General features: G+C 33.3%; 1 protein-coding gene across 16 annotated transcripts in view; it reads left to right on the forward strand.

The window, feature by feature from the left end:
- Positions 1-2,837, forward strand: part of pyd (zonula occludens-like protein polychaetoid) — a 120,556-nt gene extending 117,719 nt beyond the window's left edge. For 13 of the 16 annotated variants that reach the window (XM_076128525.1, XM_076128528.1, XM_076128533.1 and 10 more), the window contains one exon: positions 1,402-2,837. In XM_076128525.1, the coding sequence (XP_075984640.1) occupies positions 1,402-1,625 (224 nt within the window). In that variant the 3' untranslated portion in view covers positions 1,626-2,837. Of the gene's footprint in view, positions 1-428; positions 507-1,401 lie in introns of all 16 variants that reach the window. The other 3 variants (XM_076128535.1, XM_076128540.1, XM_076128541.1) reach the window with 2 other exon arrangements.
- Positions 2,838-16,722: the final 13,885 nt, after the last annotated feature.

Here is a 16,722-nt window from a genome sequence, read left to right on the forward strand (position 1 = left end):
GACGTAGTCTGCACATACTAATTGGCATTTAATATTTGCGAATGGATTGGCGTCTGCAATTGCACAGGATTGGGGATTGTGATTGTTTTGCGGAATTAGTTCTCGAATATTAGATTCGATGTTATGGATTTGATACACGGAATTATTATATGTATATTTAAATATTTATTGCACGTTTTATGCATACAGCATGTTCGGCATCTATGTGTACAATATCTTTAGTTGTAGCGTTTTCCTCTAAATGTATATCGGCTTGTTGATACTGACGTTATTTAAAATTATGTATGTTATTTATTTCCTTAACAAAATTGTATTCATGCACAATAGTTTTAGTGGCTTCGATATCACTCACATTATCATATATTATAACTAACTTATAAGACTAACATTGGTTGTATAAAACATGTATTGTATTTATATTTGCGCAGTTTCTGCCACACAATACACTCGTACTTAGAGATCGAAGAGCGAAGACGTCGACTGTGCTACTTACATCCAACGTGATCGTATGTTTGATCAAATGTTTGATGATATTTGTGCACTGTACAATATGTTCAATGACGTCTTTATACGTTCCTGTTTTATTGCTTTATTTGTCTTTATATTTGAGGTCTGTTTCATCATTGCCAACTAATATGACATCTGGATTTTGTTTCACTTAGTTGTCTTTTTCTATTTAGTTTACAAAGAAAGAGACGACATCTGTATTATTTTAAAACGAAAAGCATTTATGAAACAAATTCTCTACAAAATTTTATTATCTTCGGGTGTAATTGTTATCTGCAATGATTTTTAGTTCTGGTTTTGTAGTTGCCTTTTCTGTATCGTGCTGTCTGCTTGCTTGTCTGCATACCTACTAATCTGCATTAACGTGTTGCGATTTGTGTTTGTGTGTTCAATCGATGTTGTACTGTTACTTTACAACTACCCTCCACAATACGCCGCCTATCAAAACTGCTGCACCCTCTTGAAGAATATACACTTTATTTTACTCTGCCCACACTCTTAATCAATATAAATTTTTATACTTAATTTATCATTAAAGGACGCTTTTTTTCTCAAATTAAATTTTCTCATTTGATTGTCACAAATTTTCTGTTAAATTGCCTTCAGTAATATCTGTGCAAGCATTCTAATCTACTCTAGACTTTACATCGGCTAATATTCTAATGACATAACATAGTTTAAATAAACACTAACGATAATTCACGATAATTCAATACCAATACTTTCAATCTACACTATTAACAGATTTTCTTTTAAAAATAAAGCTCGTTTGTAACTCAAAAATATTTGATTCATGTTGCCAGAAACATTTCATCAAATCATATTAGCCTTTGTCAGGTCTAATCTACCTACCTTCTTTACCACATACTAATCGTAAATCCTCAAAAAAAACAGGTGAAGCGATGCTGTCCCCACTAGTGATGTGCGGGCCTCAAGGCCTGGTGTTCCTGAGGCCGGTGACTCTGCGTTTGCCTCACTGCGCCAACGCGGTCCCATCCCTAGGACTGACCATCAAGGCCACTGATACCGAAGCACATCTTAGCACCGACTGGGACCAGATACATCTCCCTGCTACCACCACTTTGAATACTGTTGCTGTCAAAGTTGATCATTTCTGAATAAAGAAAAATTTGTATTTTTTTTTGTGATGAATTTTTAGAACCTGGTTCAAATTTTTTTTTTTGAGGTTTGGAACTGAAGGTTTTAGCTACTGTTAGGTTAATTTTAACGGATAAATAAAAGTGTCTCCTTTTCAAAAAGTAAGTTATCTGTGTTAGTTTATTTGACTTTGGATAAAATTTTAGTGAAAAATCTCAAGAAAAGTGAACGTTATTCAGTATCAAAGTGGTCAGTAATATTTTATAGTATTAAAAATTGCTTTTATTTCATATTTGGCATTCCCACCTATATCATTCTCAGCCTTATTTTGATGTAAGTAGTGGTGCTAAACGTAACTTAAGTCTTATCCAGTTTTCTTGTGAGGCCTAACGCCAATAAAGAAACGTACATGAACTAAGTCGTAACGAAATTATATCTTTATTTTAATCCTATTTTATCTAGTTCAGAATAGATTTTAAACTATTCATAATCTTAGGAAATAATCTTGTACTAGTACTATGTATATTAATAGTCCTCGATTTTGGAGAGGCAGTGAAAATTTAGGTTTTAAATTAGTTTTGTGGCGTTAGGTCTCACAAAAATGTTGAAATCTATTGAATCTCTTAAGCCTCTAGGTGTCTTTCGTTGAAAACTATTAAAAGAATGGAATTTTGGCGAAATATGTACAGATTGTGAGAGACAATTATCATGATTTTTACGAATTCATATAAAATATATGAAGAAAATAAGGACACGACAAAAAATCGTCAAAACACATTACGTTTTTTATTATTAAGAGGCCTTACCATAACGTAAGTCTATTTAGTAGTTTTAAAATGTTCATATATTGTAATATTATTATTTAATAATCAGTTAATTAGCAATAAATATTGTATCGGAATGTTAGAATTTAAATTTGAATATTTTTGTATTTTGGCTTCCGTAGGACTTGCAATGTTTTAAAGCTGTTGCTTCATTTGCGGCCGTCTTGCCTCGCATCAAGTAAAATACTTTGTCAAGGCATTCGCTCCTTTCTAGGCAGTCTAATGTGACACCAGCTTTATAATAAAAAATGTGCTAAAGAATTTGAACTTTATGCTCTCGCAATAAGAGTCAAATATGATTGCATTGGTATACTTTCCCAATACGACACTGTATATTTCTTGTTATTAGTGATAACGATGAGTTTACCTTGACTTGATAAAATTAAATTTTATATGTAATGAAAGAAACGTTGTTTTATTTATGGATACCCTCTAGAGTTCTTTAAAATTACCAACAGGTGTAGTTTAAGATCGCATAAAAATGTAAAAAAAGCGTGGCAGAATTAACAATAGACCTTCTAGAGCCTTACACATTGCGCTAGAATTTAAACCAAAATATTTTTGACTAGCTGACCCGCGCAACTTCGCTTGCGTCACATAAGAGAGAATGGGTCAAAATTTTCCCCGTTTCCGAAACATTTTTTACTGGGACTCTGCTCCTATTGGTAGTAGCGTGATGATATATAGCCTATAACCTTCCTCGATAAATGGGCTATCTAACACTGAAAGAATTTTTCAAATCAGACCAGTAGTTCCTGAGATTAGCGCGTTCAAACAAACAAACAAACTCTTCAGCTTTATAATATTAGTATAGATAGTAAAAACATTACAGCATGTTTTTGAATAAAAACGTACCGACCCTACTTAAGGCAACATAGGACACTAAAAAACGATAAAAAGTTTCTTTCCAGAAAAAGTGCAAAGTTACATACATGAGATTAACGATAGGTCCCAAACTAGGCTAGGCCCGTATCTTGGGCACCTGTACACAAGTTAACTGACAAAATAAAAATCATTATCACAAGTATGTTATGGTAACTTAAGAATTAACAAATAAAACTACATTATCATAATCGCATTAAAAAGAAAAAAGCCTAGGAATCTATAGGAAATCACGCTAAAAAATCAATTCCCATTCCGTCACATATTTCATGATTGACAAACAAACGCTCTGAATTGTCTAGTTATGAATACGAGAATCACATTCGGTACGAAATAATAATTTTCTCACACATTCACTCGCGTCCGTATCGGCCGTGCAGTAATGTATTAGTATGTAGTAGTACTTGCAAATGTTTGGGCTCATTAAATTTGTGGCGCATAAAATGTTATGTGTAGAAAGATGAGCTTATTTTGCTAGAGATGACGTTATTTTGGCGTCATACCTACCAATCTAATTTTTGACCTTTTTGTAAGTAGATATGTCTAATGATCATCACATAACACGATGATGATTTGTGTGGTTGTTTTGAAACAAAGCTGACAACTAGATACGGTAACCCGAGTGTATTTAGTCTCTCTACCAACTCTATATGATAGGACGAACTACATTAATTACTATTCAAATCAATTTTACTGAGTGTTTAGTTGTCTACTACGTATAAATCTATACTAATATTATAAAGCTGAAGAGTTTGTTTGTTTGTTTGAACGCGCTAATTTCAGGTACTACTGATCCAATTTAAAAAGAATTCAGTGTTAGATAGTCCATTTATCGAGGAAGGCTATAGGCTATGTATCATGAATCATCACGCTACTACCAATAGGAGCAGTTTAGCAAAAAAAATGTTACAAAAACGGGGAAAATTTTGACCCATTCTATCTTATGTGACGCAAGCGAAGTTGCGCGGGTCAGCTAGTCTGTAATATATACAAAGTAAAGGTATATCTGCGTGTAAGTATGAGTGTGGAGCGCAATTTTAGCGTCAATTACGGCAAGTGTCAAGCGGTATCGGTCACATAATGCTCGCGCACACTGATGAGCTCGGTGACAAGATATCGCACGTTATCTACTGGCGAGAACAAAACACTTCACATTTACTTTATAATTAAGTACTTGCTTATTTATTTAATAGTTCTTGGTCGCCTTATAGCAATACAGACGTGCAATATGACCTAAGCATGTAGGTACTTTATAAATCCATCGTTAATGTTTAACGAAAATTAAACTTGTGTCTTAAAATGAGAGGAATAGGATAGAAAATAGATAAACTTACCCTTGGTTCAGTGTGATCTTCGTATGCACATTATACAGTCCTCGGCACTCATCAGCGTTTCAGAACTGGCAAAATAATTATTTTTTTAAAGTTGAACAATTCTGAGCATCATTGTACTTGCTCTAATCCATGTTCAAAGCTTATTACTCCTTCAAATGTAACTTTATGAGATCGTGTGGTTGCAACACTTTTGAAATCTGCGACATCGGTGCCTTTTCTATTAACATTACCTTTGGCCTTTATCACCATGCATTAGAGTACATTCTCGCTTGGACATTAGTTTAAGATGAATGAATATTGTATGACCCGACATAGAATCCTGGTGATCTCCTGTGAAAATAAACATGTCACAATTTTATCTTACAAATAAAATGTATGTTTATAATGGGAAATTTTATGTTGGAACTGCTAAGCAAATGACGATGTGATGAAATTATTTGACTGTATGTACAGTGACTTGTTATAGGATAAATATGAGATATATGTTTTTAATCAAGTACGTATGAATTAATAAACAGATTAATTGTACCTAGTAATCTATATACTAATATAATAATACTAATATAATAAAGCTGAAGAGTTTGTTTGTTTGTTTGTTTGTTTGTTTGAACACGCTAATCTCAGGAACTACTGGACGGATTTGAAAAATTCTTTCAGTGTTAGATAGCCCATTTATCGAGGAAGGTTATAGGCTATATAACATCACGCTACGGTCATTAAGAGCGGAGTAGCAACGAAAAATGTTTCAATAACGGGGAAAATTTTGACCCATTCTCTTAGGTGACGCAAGCGAAGTTGCGCGGGTCAGCTAGTTGACGATAAAAGCTCTTTTGATTCAGAAAAACAAAAGATTCCCGCTCAATTTCTATGAACAAACAGACGCATGGGGATCCTTAGTTTACCTACTGCTATGAATCTCATTTGTAAAATCTGTAAACCACTTAAGTACCAATAGTGTAGGTAATCATCATTGATAGCCGTGTCACTTGGTCAAATGTGCGGTACATTTGACCAAGTGACACGGCCATCAAATACCATCGATATACCATAGTATGTAACCTCGCATTACGTAGAAAATTAAACACTAAGGTATACCGATCATGATTGAACATCTAGTATCGATGTCAATCAATTGGTCACTTGAGTGTCAAGTGTTAATGATTTTGATCGAGAACTTTATAACACTTTGATTATGTGCAACAAAAAAAGGTTAACTATACGTATGCATTTCGAGCGCAAGTAAAAGAGACGACCAAATTATTCAGGGATGAATACCTTGTGATCATAATAACGTATGTCTTTATGCCAGCGATGCTGGGCCCTTTCTTTTAACAATAGCACATATAGTTTGACAAACTACTAAGGCAGAGGATGTGCGATCAAAATATTTTGAAGAAAAAATACGTAGAGCACTTACAAAGTTCGTTATTAATAACAGATTTATTATACTTCATCTATGAAAACAAGGCCCTCACAAAATTTTAGGGCCAAGAATTAACTGTGGTGTCTTCACACAAACTATCAATAATTTCTTTGGTTACCCTCATTAATGTACACTTATTACAAACTGTCAAAATTGTGAAGAGCTGGGCTTCCTAGCACAGATAAGTAAAATTAATTGTAATCGATTAATCGTTAAAAAATAAACTTATTTGTTTTTTTTGTGTTGTCTAAATTAACACTGAAGTACATTAACATAATCTAAATCATAAGAAAATTGGTCACTAGTTCATGAGCTTAAACAAAGAAGCTCTTATAATAATGACGTTATGATGGGCTCACCTATTGTTGACAGAGGTCAACTTTGTCGCGTCGTGTCGCCTCATCACTGCGTGGGACAATAATAGGCTTATTTGTGGTTAACCACTTGTATAAGTTAATCAACATTATTATGATATAATTTAATGTCTTTGTATTAAACTATGTATGAATCAATTCTTTAGTGAAAGTTGTTTTCTTAATTTACTTCTCTATTGTGGTAAGATGACAAACGCTTTCGATGAGACACGAGTAATGTGTGGTCTTAGGTGGGCTTTTCACACTAATTAAGCCATGATTCACATTAATTAAATCTTGTAAAAAAAAAACACTCTACATTACATCTTGTTAAAAACATGAAGTCTGTTAGAAAATTTTCATATATGTTAAATACATTTTCTATTACAAAAAGTTCTAAGTAATATCAGCGGGAAATAAATATTATTGTTTTGCACACCCTTATATATATAGTAAATTAGAAGACATAGCTCTTACATAAAGTAATTAATTAAAACTTTAAGCACTAATACTATTAAAAATAACAGGTTTTCTTAAGCAAAGCTTCAAAGTTAAAACCAAATGAACGTGGTACATTTTAACTCAAGTCAGAATTACCTGCTTTAAAAATTACGACAGCAAAATTGCCCTTAAGTGGATGCTTATATTGAATATATATTTATTTTTTAATACTATGTCATTACATAGTTACGTTGTAATAGATAATAATGGTTTAAATTATGGTTGGTGCTTCTTCTAGATCTCTCCGAGTTCGCAAGTGTGAAGAGGTTGTTTCAAAATGTGGAACATCGTGGCATTGTTTATATGTTTATGCTTGTGTGGCAAATATGAAGACTCAGAAGAACAAATATTCTCTAATAAGAAAAACTAGAAACGATAAGAAGCTAATAGCTAGTAAGCTGAAGTAAACTAGCTGACCAGCGCAACTCGGCACAAGAATTTTCTTCGTCATTTATTGCTTGTTACTTAAAATGGTAGATGCATGTATCTCCTGCGAAGTAATTAGCTTATCCTCTGTTTGTTTAATAACTGCGACTTTAAACAGCTAAATGATTTCATAAAGTTGAGAAATTACCACCGAGGAAGGAAATATTTTCTTTTTAAGTCTATTTCGTCCCATTGTTGGGCAAAGGTCTCCCCAAAACTCCTCTACTAATCTCTATCCTTAGCCATTTCATGCTTAACATTGTCCAGATCTTAAAAAAGTTTACTTAGTTTACCTAAAAAATACTAAGCGAGCACATCCGCATATAACAAATAGTATACCAACAAAAGCTGTAATATTCAGTAACATGCACGAATGCACGACCTCCCAAGAAGCAATCTATTTTTACACAGCCATTGCATTTGCAACTCTTAATGAAATACGGTATTTTACAAGCACTTAAATCAGCTACTCTTTATGAAACGTCAAAAACTTCTTTTTGCATACGACATAGTGATGTCATCATGTATTTTCGTTGACATCAAATGTATGTCTAAATTAATGTTTTAGATAATATACATTTAATGTCCACATTTATAACGAACGGAGATTCCTCAGCATGAACATTTCGATGCACCTTTTGGTAGCACAAGTTTATTAATTTTCTGTTGACCGAGTAAACTAGCCTATTAGGCTATTACATAAAATTCTCCAAACTTTGTTGTTTCCTACGCACTCACGTGTCATAGTTCAACACGCGGTTATTTTTAACCTTTTCACCGCCACGGACGTTAAGAGACGTAAAATTGAAAATCGCTCACGACGCCATCGACGTGATAGCACGTCAAAAATATCACTTTTTTATAGTTCAAAATAAACATACAACAATACGTTTCAAGTGTTTTCTTTCTCCTGTTATTATTACCTAAACATATTTATTACATTATTACACAAAGACATATAATAATTAGACAGTTGTACCTGAAAAAAAAAACAAAGTAAATCATCATGCAAAATGTATAAATTTAGCCCGCAAATCCACGCCACAGACGTGAAGACGCGTCAACTAGTGATGTGCAAGGAAAAGGACTACAATCTAAACACTTTATGCAATATTTCGAAAACAAATTGAAATACTTCACTACTTTCTGAAAAAAAAAATTTTTGTCTGATATGTTTTAAATTAGATTCAATACAAACCTAAATATGTAATAAAACTACCATATCTAGTGATAAACTCATGACTAAATAAGTGCAAATCGATCATTTTGTGGCAACTCTCGCGCATCTCTATTAGCGGAATCCCTTACAGTGCTTCGTACGCCACTGACGGAATCAGACGGCGCGCTCTGACGTCACCCGCGCTGCTGGACACTCGTAGTGTTGTTGCAATACGTTATTAATAATAGGTACATAAATTCTTGTGTATAATAAATTTTTCGTACACCATCTGCGCCACAAAAATGTCTTCAAGTCAAATGACGACAGAAGAGCTGTTGAGAGTGTTAGAAGGTGTAGAAGATGATGTTATATATATACAGAGCACAAAACATATTTATTTTACCGAGTCATAGAGTTCTTTCAAACTGTGTTTCCATGTTACTACATCAAAATAAATTTTATAGACTAGAAAAATATTACGAAAATTTTATTTCTACATTTATTAAAATCGTAAGATACGAGTACGAAACAATTGTGCAAAATTGAGTATTGATTATAATTTAACGTATTCAGATGAATGATTAAACGTAACGATATATTATACTTCACTCCGACTTGCCACACTGGTACATCTCTAATATAAGGCGGCAAAATTTGAAATCGCAGCGCTGACCACGCCAGTGGCGTTTCTTAACGTCAAAAGGTGTCGTCACAACTGGGATTAGTGCTGTGACTTTTTGAATAAAATATTTGAATTAAGTACTTTTTTTATGCAAATTGTTCGTGTATATCATTGTTATTTTTGGGTAATGAGTACTGAGTAGTGTAAAGTTGACACATGGGAGAAATTCAATAAAATTTTGTGGTACTTTTATGCAATTTTTACTCATAATATAAGAACACGTAAAATTAATCGAAGTTTTATCGATATACACTTTTCCCGTGACTATTATTTTGTAGGTATAAACGAAGGAATTTATTGCTTGGCGTGGGGAACACCGATTTTCAATATTACTCTGGCGGTGAAAAGGTTAAGTTATGCTGACGTAATTTATTACACATTGTACATTTATTTTTGGCTTCCAGTCATTATCAGTTCATGGGAAAATGGTTAATTCACGATCTAGGACTTTGACTCTCGATGTTGCAAAATCAAGTACAACAATCACTTTATTTGTGGAATGGTGAAATTAATAGAATAATTGTTTTGTTATTGAGATTCATTTAAAATAACCTCTCTTTCTAATTGGCATGTTTGATACTGTCTGCATTGTAGTCTAAGTATAGACTTCTAATAAATTACTTAACATTAAAACTTTAATTTTAACACTTAAATCCAAGATACCAGAAATATAAAACGTTTATAAAAGCAACCTAACTTTGTATAATTTCCATCAGACCGGAATGCATTTCAAAAAATCGTTTAGCAGGAGAAAACTACATTTATCTCTTTTCAAACACATACGATTACGGATCATCTTATCTTACAGGTATATTTATAGACAGTACCTTATATAGTAGAACGACTTGAATGCCATTATACTTCATAACCACCTCGCAAGGCGTGTCAAAATATTCTACCGATTAATAAAAAGGTGGAAGCTGCACCGTTTTTCCATACATTTTCTCACGGCATTCACGAGTTACGATCAATGTAGAGGTTTATTCTTAAGCGGTACTTTACAAACGATACTTCGGTTAGAACAATCAGCCGTTATCTTCCGATCAAGGGTAAAAAGGTATCAATAATACTGCCTAATTAATGTTTGGTAATCAATTAACAATGATATAAAAATATTGGTAGGGTTTTCAGATAGACGTTCGTTTTAAAATATAATTGCACAAAAGTAATACCCACTTTTGACACATGGTGTAACTTGATTCTACATTATTTATTATATTTGCTAGATATAGGTTTAATACGTACTATTCAACTTATACTATTGATCGTAGTCTGCTGGTGAAGTATCTTTGAACGGCATTTATCGCACTACAAATATTATTGCAGTAAAAGGCATAAAATTGCCTAAATATAACAAATATTAATTACATCCAGACTAACTACAAGACATTCTTTCATTGCTGACACTAGAAATCGAACTTCGTTAATGCAGTTTATTGGTTCATGGCGAGTTGACCGCTTTTCAAAACGTATCATATTAATAAAATTAAAATGACATGCCTTAATGCTCAGAAATACTTACATCCTTTAATCATCGCTACTTTTGTATAAGACAAACCACGTGCGTGCACAGCCTCAATAAATACGCCTCTCAAACAATATGACACCTGTGAGATAATCGGACTTTTTATCGATACTCAAATAAAATTTATAACTAAATTATTCATTAAGTTCATTGCCTGTCATAAAACACGTCAACATAACGGCATTGACTATGGAATCGATTGTTCGAATCGATAATATAATCGACTAAAAAATCGACTTGATACAGATCTATTGTTCATTGTATAGAACATAAAGGGGTAGTTATAATTAGTAATTATGTGTTGCAACTATATTCGGATTATGAGATTGACCGGAGTGAAAAACTGGATAACAATGATTTGGCCTGTATTTATGATGTAGGAACAAGGCTGTTTCCTTGCTTTGTTTAGGTATTGTGCTTAAAATGTAATAAGATAATAATCCACGATATATATTGGAACCAACTTTTAAGGCAATTTATATAAATTAAAGATTTGTGTCCTAGGTCATTAAGCTTTTAATAAGGAAGCTACGTGTATCAAAAAATCAATGCCCGATTTCCAAGAAGTTTTTGAATGAAATTAACATTGTTAGATAAGAATATGCTTTGTAGCAAAAGGATACATGCCTCTTATCTTCAGAAGGGTTTCTGGTAAGTGCACGCAGCATCTCGTCAGTTGCGAATGCACAGCAAGCGTCCACTGGTGAACAGTTGAACACAATCCTAATCACTCTCTCATTACAGAACGGAACAAGCCCTATAATAGAACAGTAATGTATATCATATAAGATGTCATCAAACAGCCTCACAAAGGCTTCACAGTCCATTTCACACAATTACTTGACATTAAAATCATCTTACATCATGTACTGTGCATAATTATAACGCACAGTAGGTCGTTGCCAAAGGGCGAGAAAACCTAGCATTAGTTCATCACACAATGATCTAATTCCGACCTATGTGTTAAGCGAGTCTTCAAGTAATCATAGTAATTGTCGTGGTCATATATTATATGATAATGTGTTATTGAAATTCGTGGGAGAAAAACCTTGTGTGAAAATATAGGCCTAGTAATTATATGGGTTGATGTGATGAATCGAGGTTATACACGTATGAATAACTTTATGATATAGTACCTTTATTAAATAATAACCATACATACATAGGTACTCGTAGATATAGAAAAAAGATTCCTGTAGGAGTTTCGACGTCAGCCATATTTGAGAACAAAAACGTGTTGTTCTGACCCTAGTCACAGTGGGATAAGGATAAAGCAAAGAAAGACACAAGAAAAAGAAAGGCATGACTTGTGCGGAAGAATTTGAGTATGAAATACGAAATTCAACAAAATGAGGCAACCAACTTAATCATAACACCTAATTGAAGATTTGGAAACCTTTCAGCTGAATATTAGTCTAAAAACATCAAGCGATCGAAGTCGCGGACGGAACGTAGTCCATCCGAAACATTACGACGGTTATTCCCGAAGGTGAAATGCTTCTAAGTTTCGGGCACATTGCCGGGCACGTTACTAAACTCCAGGCTACTATTGAGAAATATTCTAATATAAATAAGAAAATACTTTTTCCGAAACGGGAGACGAACCTGAGACTTCGGTAGCAATAGTACATATTACCTAACGCGCTACAGAAGCAGACCTACAATAATATAAAAAAATCTGTATATTTCACCACAATCGTCACCATATTAGGTGACAATAATACAACCGCACTAATAGCACATTGTACACACACTCGTACAATCACGAAGAACAGTTCACATGAGATGATATCAACAAGTTCTACGTAAATACTGAATACACTAAGATCTAGTTAACTCCTCTTCCGAACGACTATTACGTTAAATTACTTATTGTTATGTGTTATGTACGCTAATGAGATTGTTCAAGTACGTAATGATGATGACTTTTTATTTGGTGGTTAATTGGATTGGGAATTTGAGATGCAATGAAAAAGTTTGGGCATTATGCACTAGACGTTTTTATGAATATATGAATGATTCATTATTTTTAGCAATTCATAAAATATCTACTTCTCGATGGCTAGCTATAGAGAAATATATATTGCCGATAGTCGATAGTGCAGGGAATCGCTCTTTTGATAATACACATCTTGAAACTTTCTGAACAATATTTCTGCTTTCGTGGCTAAACCACATTGTACTGAAATTAGGTTTGAACATGGTTATAATAATAATGCCCCTACCGATCCGGCTAGGGACGTCAGTTTCATTGAAACTGACCAACGATGCAAGACTTTGTTTATAGTATCCAAGTGTGTGCACAATACACAGGTACATGGTTATAGATAACAAATCAAACATAGGCATTTATTAACCTACTCTAAGCTGCTGAATATGAAATAAATCATAGTACACGAGCCGGGTCAGCCAGTATAATATTATTTCTAAAGGCTCAAGATTGCACCGTCGTTTCACAAAACGGTCACGTTCCTCTCCCCTTTCAGTAAAGCCTCCATCCTCGAAACACGTACGTCCTTGACGAATAACGACGTAACAGCTTATTGAAACATTTGACAACTAAATAATGATCATTTACTGCATTTTGAAGATCTAGTGATAAGATTGTCATGCCTTGCTACGGTTTGGCTAAAATATATTTCGCAAAATTTTGCACGAAACGATCCTTACCCTATAGATAAGAAATAATTTGAAACGTAAATGGTTTATGGTATAAATTGGGATTTTTTCATGGGAACGTTTTACACAACGAATTATAGCTTTATGTTCCTACTATACACATAACTTTATACTATAATATAACTTTTTTGAAGTTATGTTAGAATATCCTTACCAAAGTCGGAATATCTCACCTTATTCATAGATTTACTTAACTACGTGTGTTTTCTTAATTCGACTTCTTAAATATGCATGGAGCATATTATAAGCTAAAATTTGGTTATTCCAAGCCTAGGAAATTTAATTAAGAACAATACTTTTAATAATTACTCGTATAATCTAAAAAACAAACTTGAATTAAATTTTAAAGTCACTCTTCAATACTAAACTCTACGTCTTTATTGTGCCTGACTCATCCAATTTTCAGTTATAACCGGATGACAATAATTATAGGCCTATTTAAGAAAAACCCCCTAAATCTAAGGTCACAAACACAATTACGTTTGTGAATTTCTATAGAGTTGCGTAAGACAGTGCGAACTTGACCTTATTGTGGCAGATTTGATGGATCTTCTCATATTTATGTGTAAGTAGCCGCAAGTACAGTAAGTACCCAATTATACGTGAATCACATCGTAATGTGATGTTTAAAGAACATCTCTTTTCAAACTATGTAGAAAGAATTTCTTTTTATTTATGTACTAGCTGACACTCGCGACTCCGCTCGCGTGCTGTCTTGCTTTATAGACACTGATAAGAAAAAAGTTAACCTATGTTTGATCCGGGTTTTCTATTAAATCTCCACTTATTTCTTCAAAATCAATATTACAGTTCAGCTGTGAAACCGTAACAGTCGGACAAATACAAACTGATTTTCGCATTTATCATATAAAGTATGAATTATTTCATCTTTAACTTTAAAGCACGTTTATTGTTTTTAACCTATAACCTAAAAAAAGTTAGATTTTTGCCATGTGAAGAGGGCACGAACATGTTAAAACGCCAATGATGATGGAACTAACTGTATGTATTACAGTTTGATATTTCAAAGGAAATTACTGCAGGAATAAAAGACATCAACGCGTGCAGTTTTATTTTTACCCGAACCCTGATTATATTACAGAGATAGAGATAGTTGTAGTTAGATTCGTAAGAAATTGTAATACGTTTTTAAAAAGGATAATTGCTGCTTGTAAGATATTTTTACTTTTGATTTATGTTAAGACATCATGTTCATTTTTAGAGCTAACGTAAACTTCGTAGCCATGACGCCGGTGTGATTTTGATTACTGGCTTATCTTATTATTATGTGACAAAAACTGCTGCACATAACCTTTGGAACTGGACAGATAAAACGAATTAACAAAAACACATTCCATTCCAACTTTTCCCTTTTAAAGAAACAATTTATCAGAGAATTAATGTAAACTTCTCATTAGTTGGAGTGACGTCGGGTCAAAGTTGTGTGTTGCGTCACTTTCATCCCGATCCGAGTCCGTTTGGCGCAACCAACAAATATAACGTAGATGTTGTTGCAACGGAACGTGAGCTGAGAATATTGAAAACTGAAGCTTCACTGCAATTGTGGTTCACGTTTTTAAAAGCTTCGTTTGTGATGCTGTCAAGTATTTAAGAGAGATTTCGAAATGTTTCCAAAATATTTGTTCTTACTTCTTTTAGATTTTCGGCAGTCAACATAGTCTCGAAATATAAATTATTTATGATAAACTTACATCTCTCATTGCAGTTGCAAAACGAAAGTGCTAGAAAACATAAGCATAATAAAAAAATATAAAACGAGATTTTTTCCTGATCTAATTTGTGTTAGTAACTATAAAAAGGTTTCTGGACAGCCTAATTCAGAAAAAAGTACAGAAATATCTAAAATCTGTTACATATTTTATCTTACAATGATGAAATAATAACCTTTTCAAAAGACAAGTGATATTGTATCACGCGACTAAAGGTAAGGTATTCGTGCCCTGGGTTAGAAAGTTTTGGACATCTAATTAAATAGTCAGACGAGCAATAATCAAAATGTAATCAGTACTAAGCTCAATTAGAACTACAGGTAATGTTTGTAATTATTATGTAACTCACTTGAGGCGGAGTTAGCTAATATTATAATAATCTGTACCTGACATTTGCATACATTTTGAAGTTATAAAATTTTGTATGTCAGCATATATGCAATCTAATTTATAACAAGTAGAGACTGTCAACCGGCAGCAGATGAATCTATAGGAGATTTAAAAAAGTGTTCTACAAACTATTTCCTTAAGGATAGGAAAATAAACGAAATTCTTTTAAAAATGTTTATATAGAGGTATATACGAAAATAAACTTAACCATTTTTCTGAACATTACACTCACATAAAAATTATTAGAGATTATATTTCACCGTGATCGCTTCACAGACAGACAGGCAGACTCGCCAATTTGAAACATTAATATGGAGATATGGATTAGCGTGGTACCCAGTACATAATTCAAACGAGAAAGGTATTTGAATCCTTCAGAAAGGCTTAACAAGTGAAAAGTGTTGTAACATCAGACACGTCAGTTCAGATTCACATGTACATTGCGTAGGCTTGCATCTTACAGAATGCATCGCTTACAGGCTCTCCTGAATAGATGGCTTTGTAACGATTTATGAACACAACTGACTAATATGAAACATGTAATGTATTTGTAAGCAGATGCAAGTAGACGACTTGTAATATGTTTATATGAGTATATATGTCAGTTAATGTTGTATGAACTGGTTGCAATTGGTTTATGAATGACGTGATCTGTTATAGGTTAAGCATACCTGTATGTTTTGGGACAGTCTTTGACTTTGGTTGTAAAAACTACAAACAATTTATAGTAGCAAAGTCTTTGCTTTACTGGCCGGGGACTTTAAAGTAAAGTGCCTTGAAGTGTAAGAGTTAAAAATAAAATTTTATATTCTCCATGAAATACTTTCAGTAAAAATAATTTATAACCTCTTTTTCCATTTTTTTATATAGTTAATACAGTGTTCCGAATCAAAATTGTTAGTGACCATAGTCAGTACTGCAAATACTTATGGAAAACTTCTCTTCTAATGAAGGAACTATATCTGACGGATATCGTCATCAAATGTCAACATACCGCCGCTTATCGTCAGTAAGCATCCGAGATAAGATCCCTTAATTACAGACGATACTCCATACTTTCTATCAATTGCCAGTCATTCGGAAGCCGACGCAATTTCAATTGCGACCAATGTATCGGTGATTTGTAAGATACACACCAAGCTCGGACTGATTCCTTTTCAATTGTTTCGATTTTGAAACGAATAGATATTTCCAAATTTTTGCTTGAAC

Source organism: Anticarsia gemmatalis, chromosome 21, assembly GCF_050436995.1.
Source record: "Anticarsia gemmatalis isolate Benzon Research Colony breed Stoneville strain chromosome 21, ilAntGemm2 primary, whole genome shotgun sequence".
Taxonomy (NCBI): Eukaryota; Metazoa; Arthropoda; class Insecta; order Lepidoptera; family Erebidae; genus Anticarsia; species Anticarsia gemmatalis.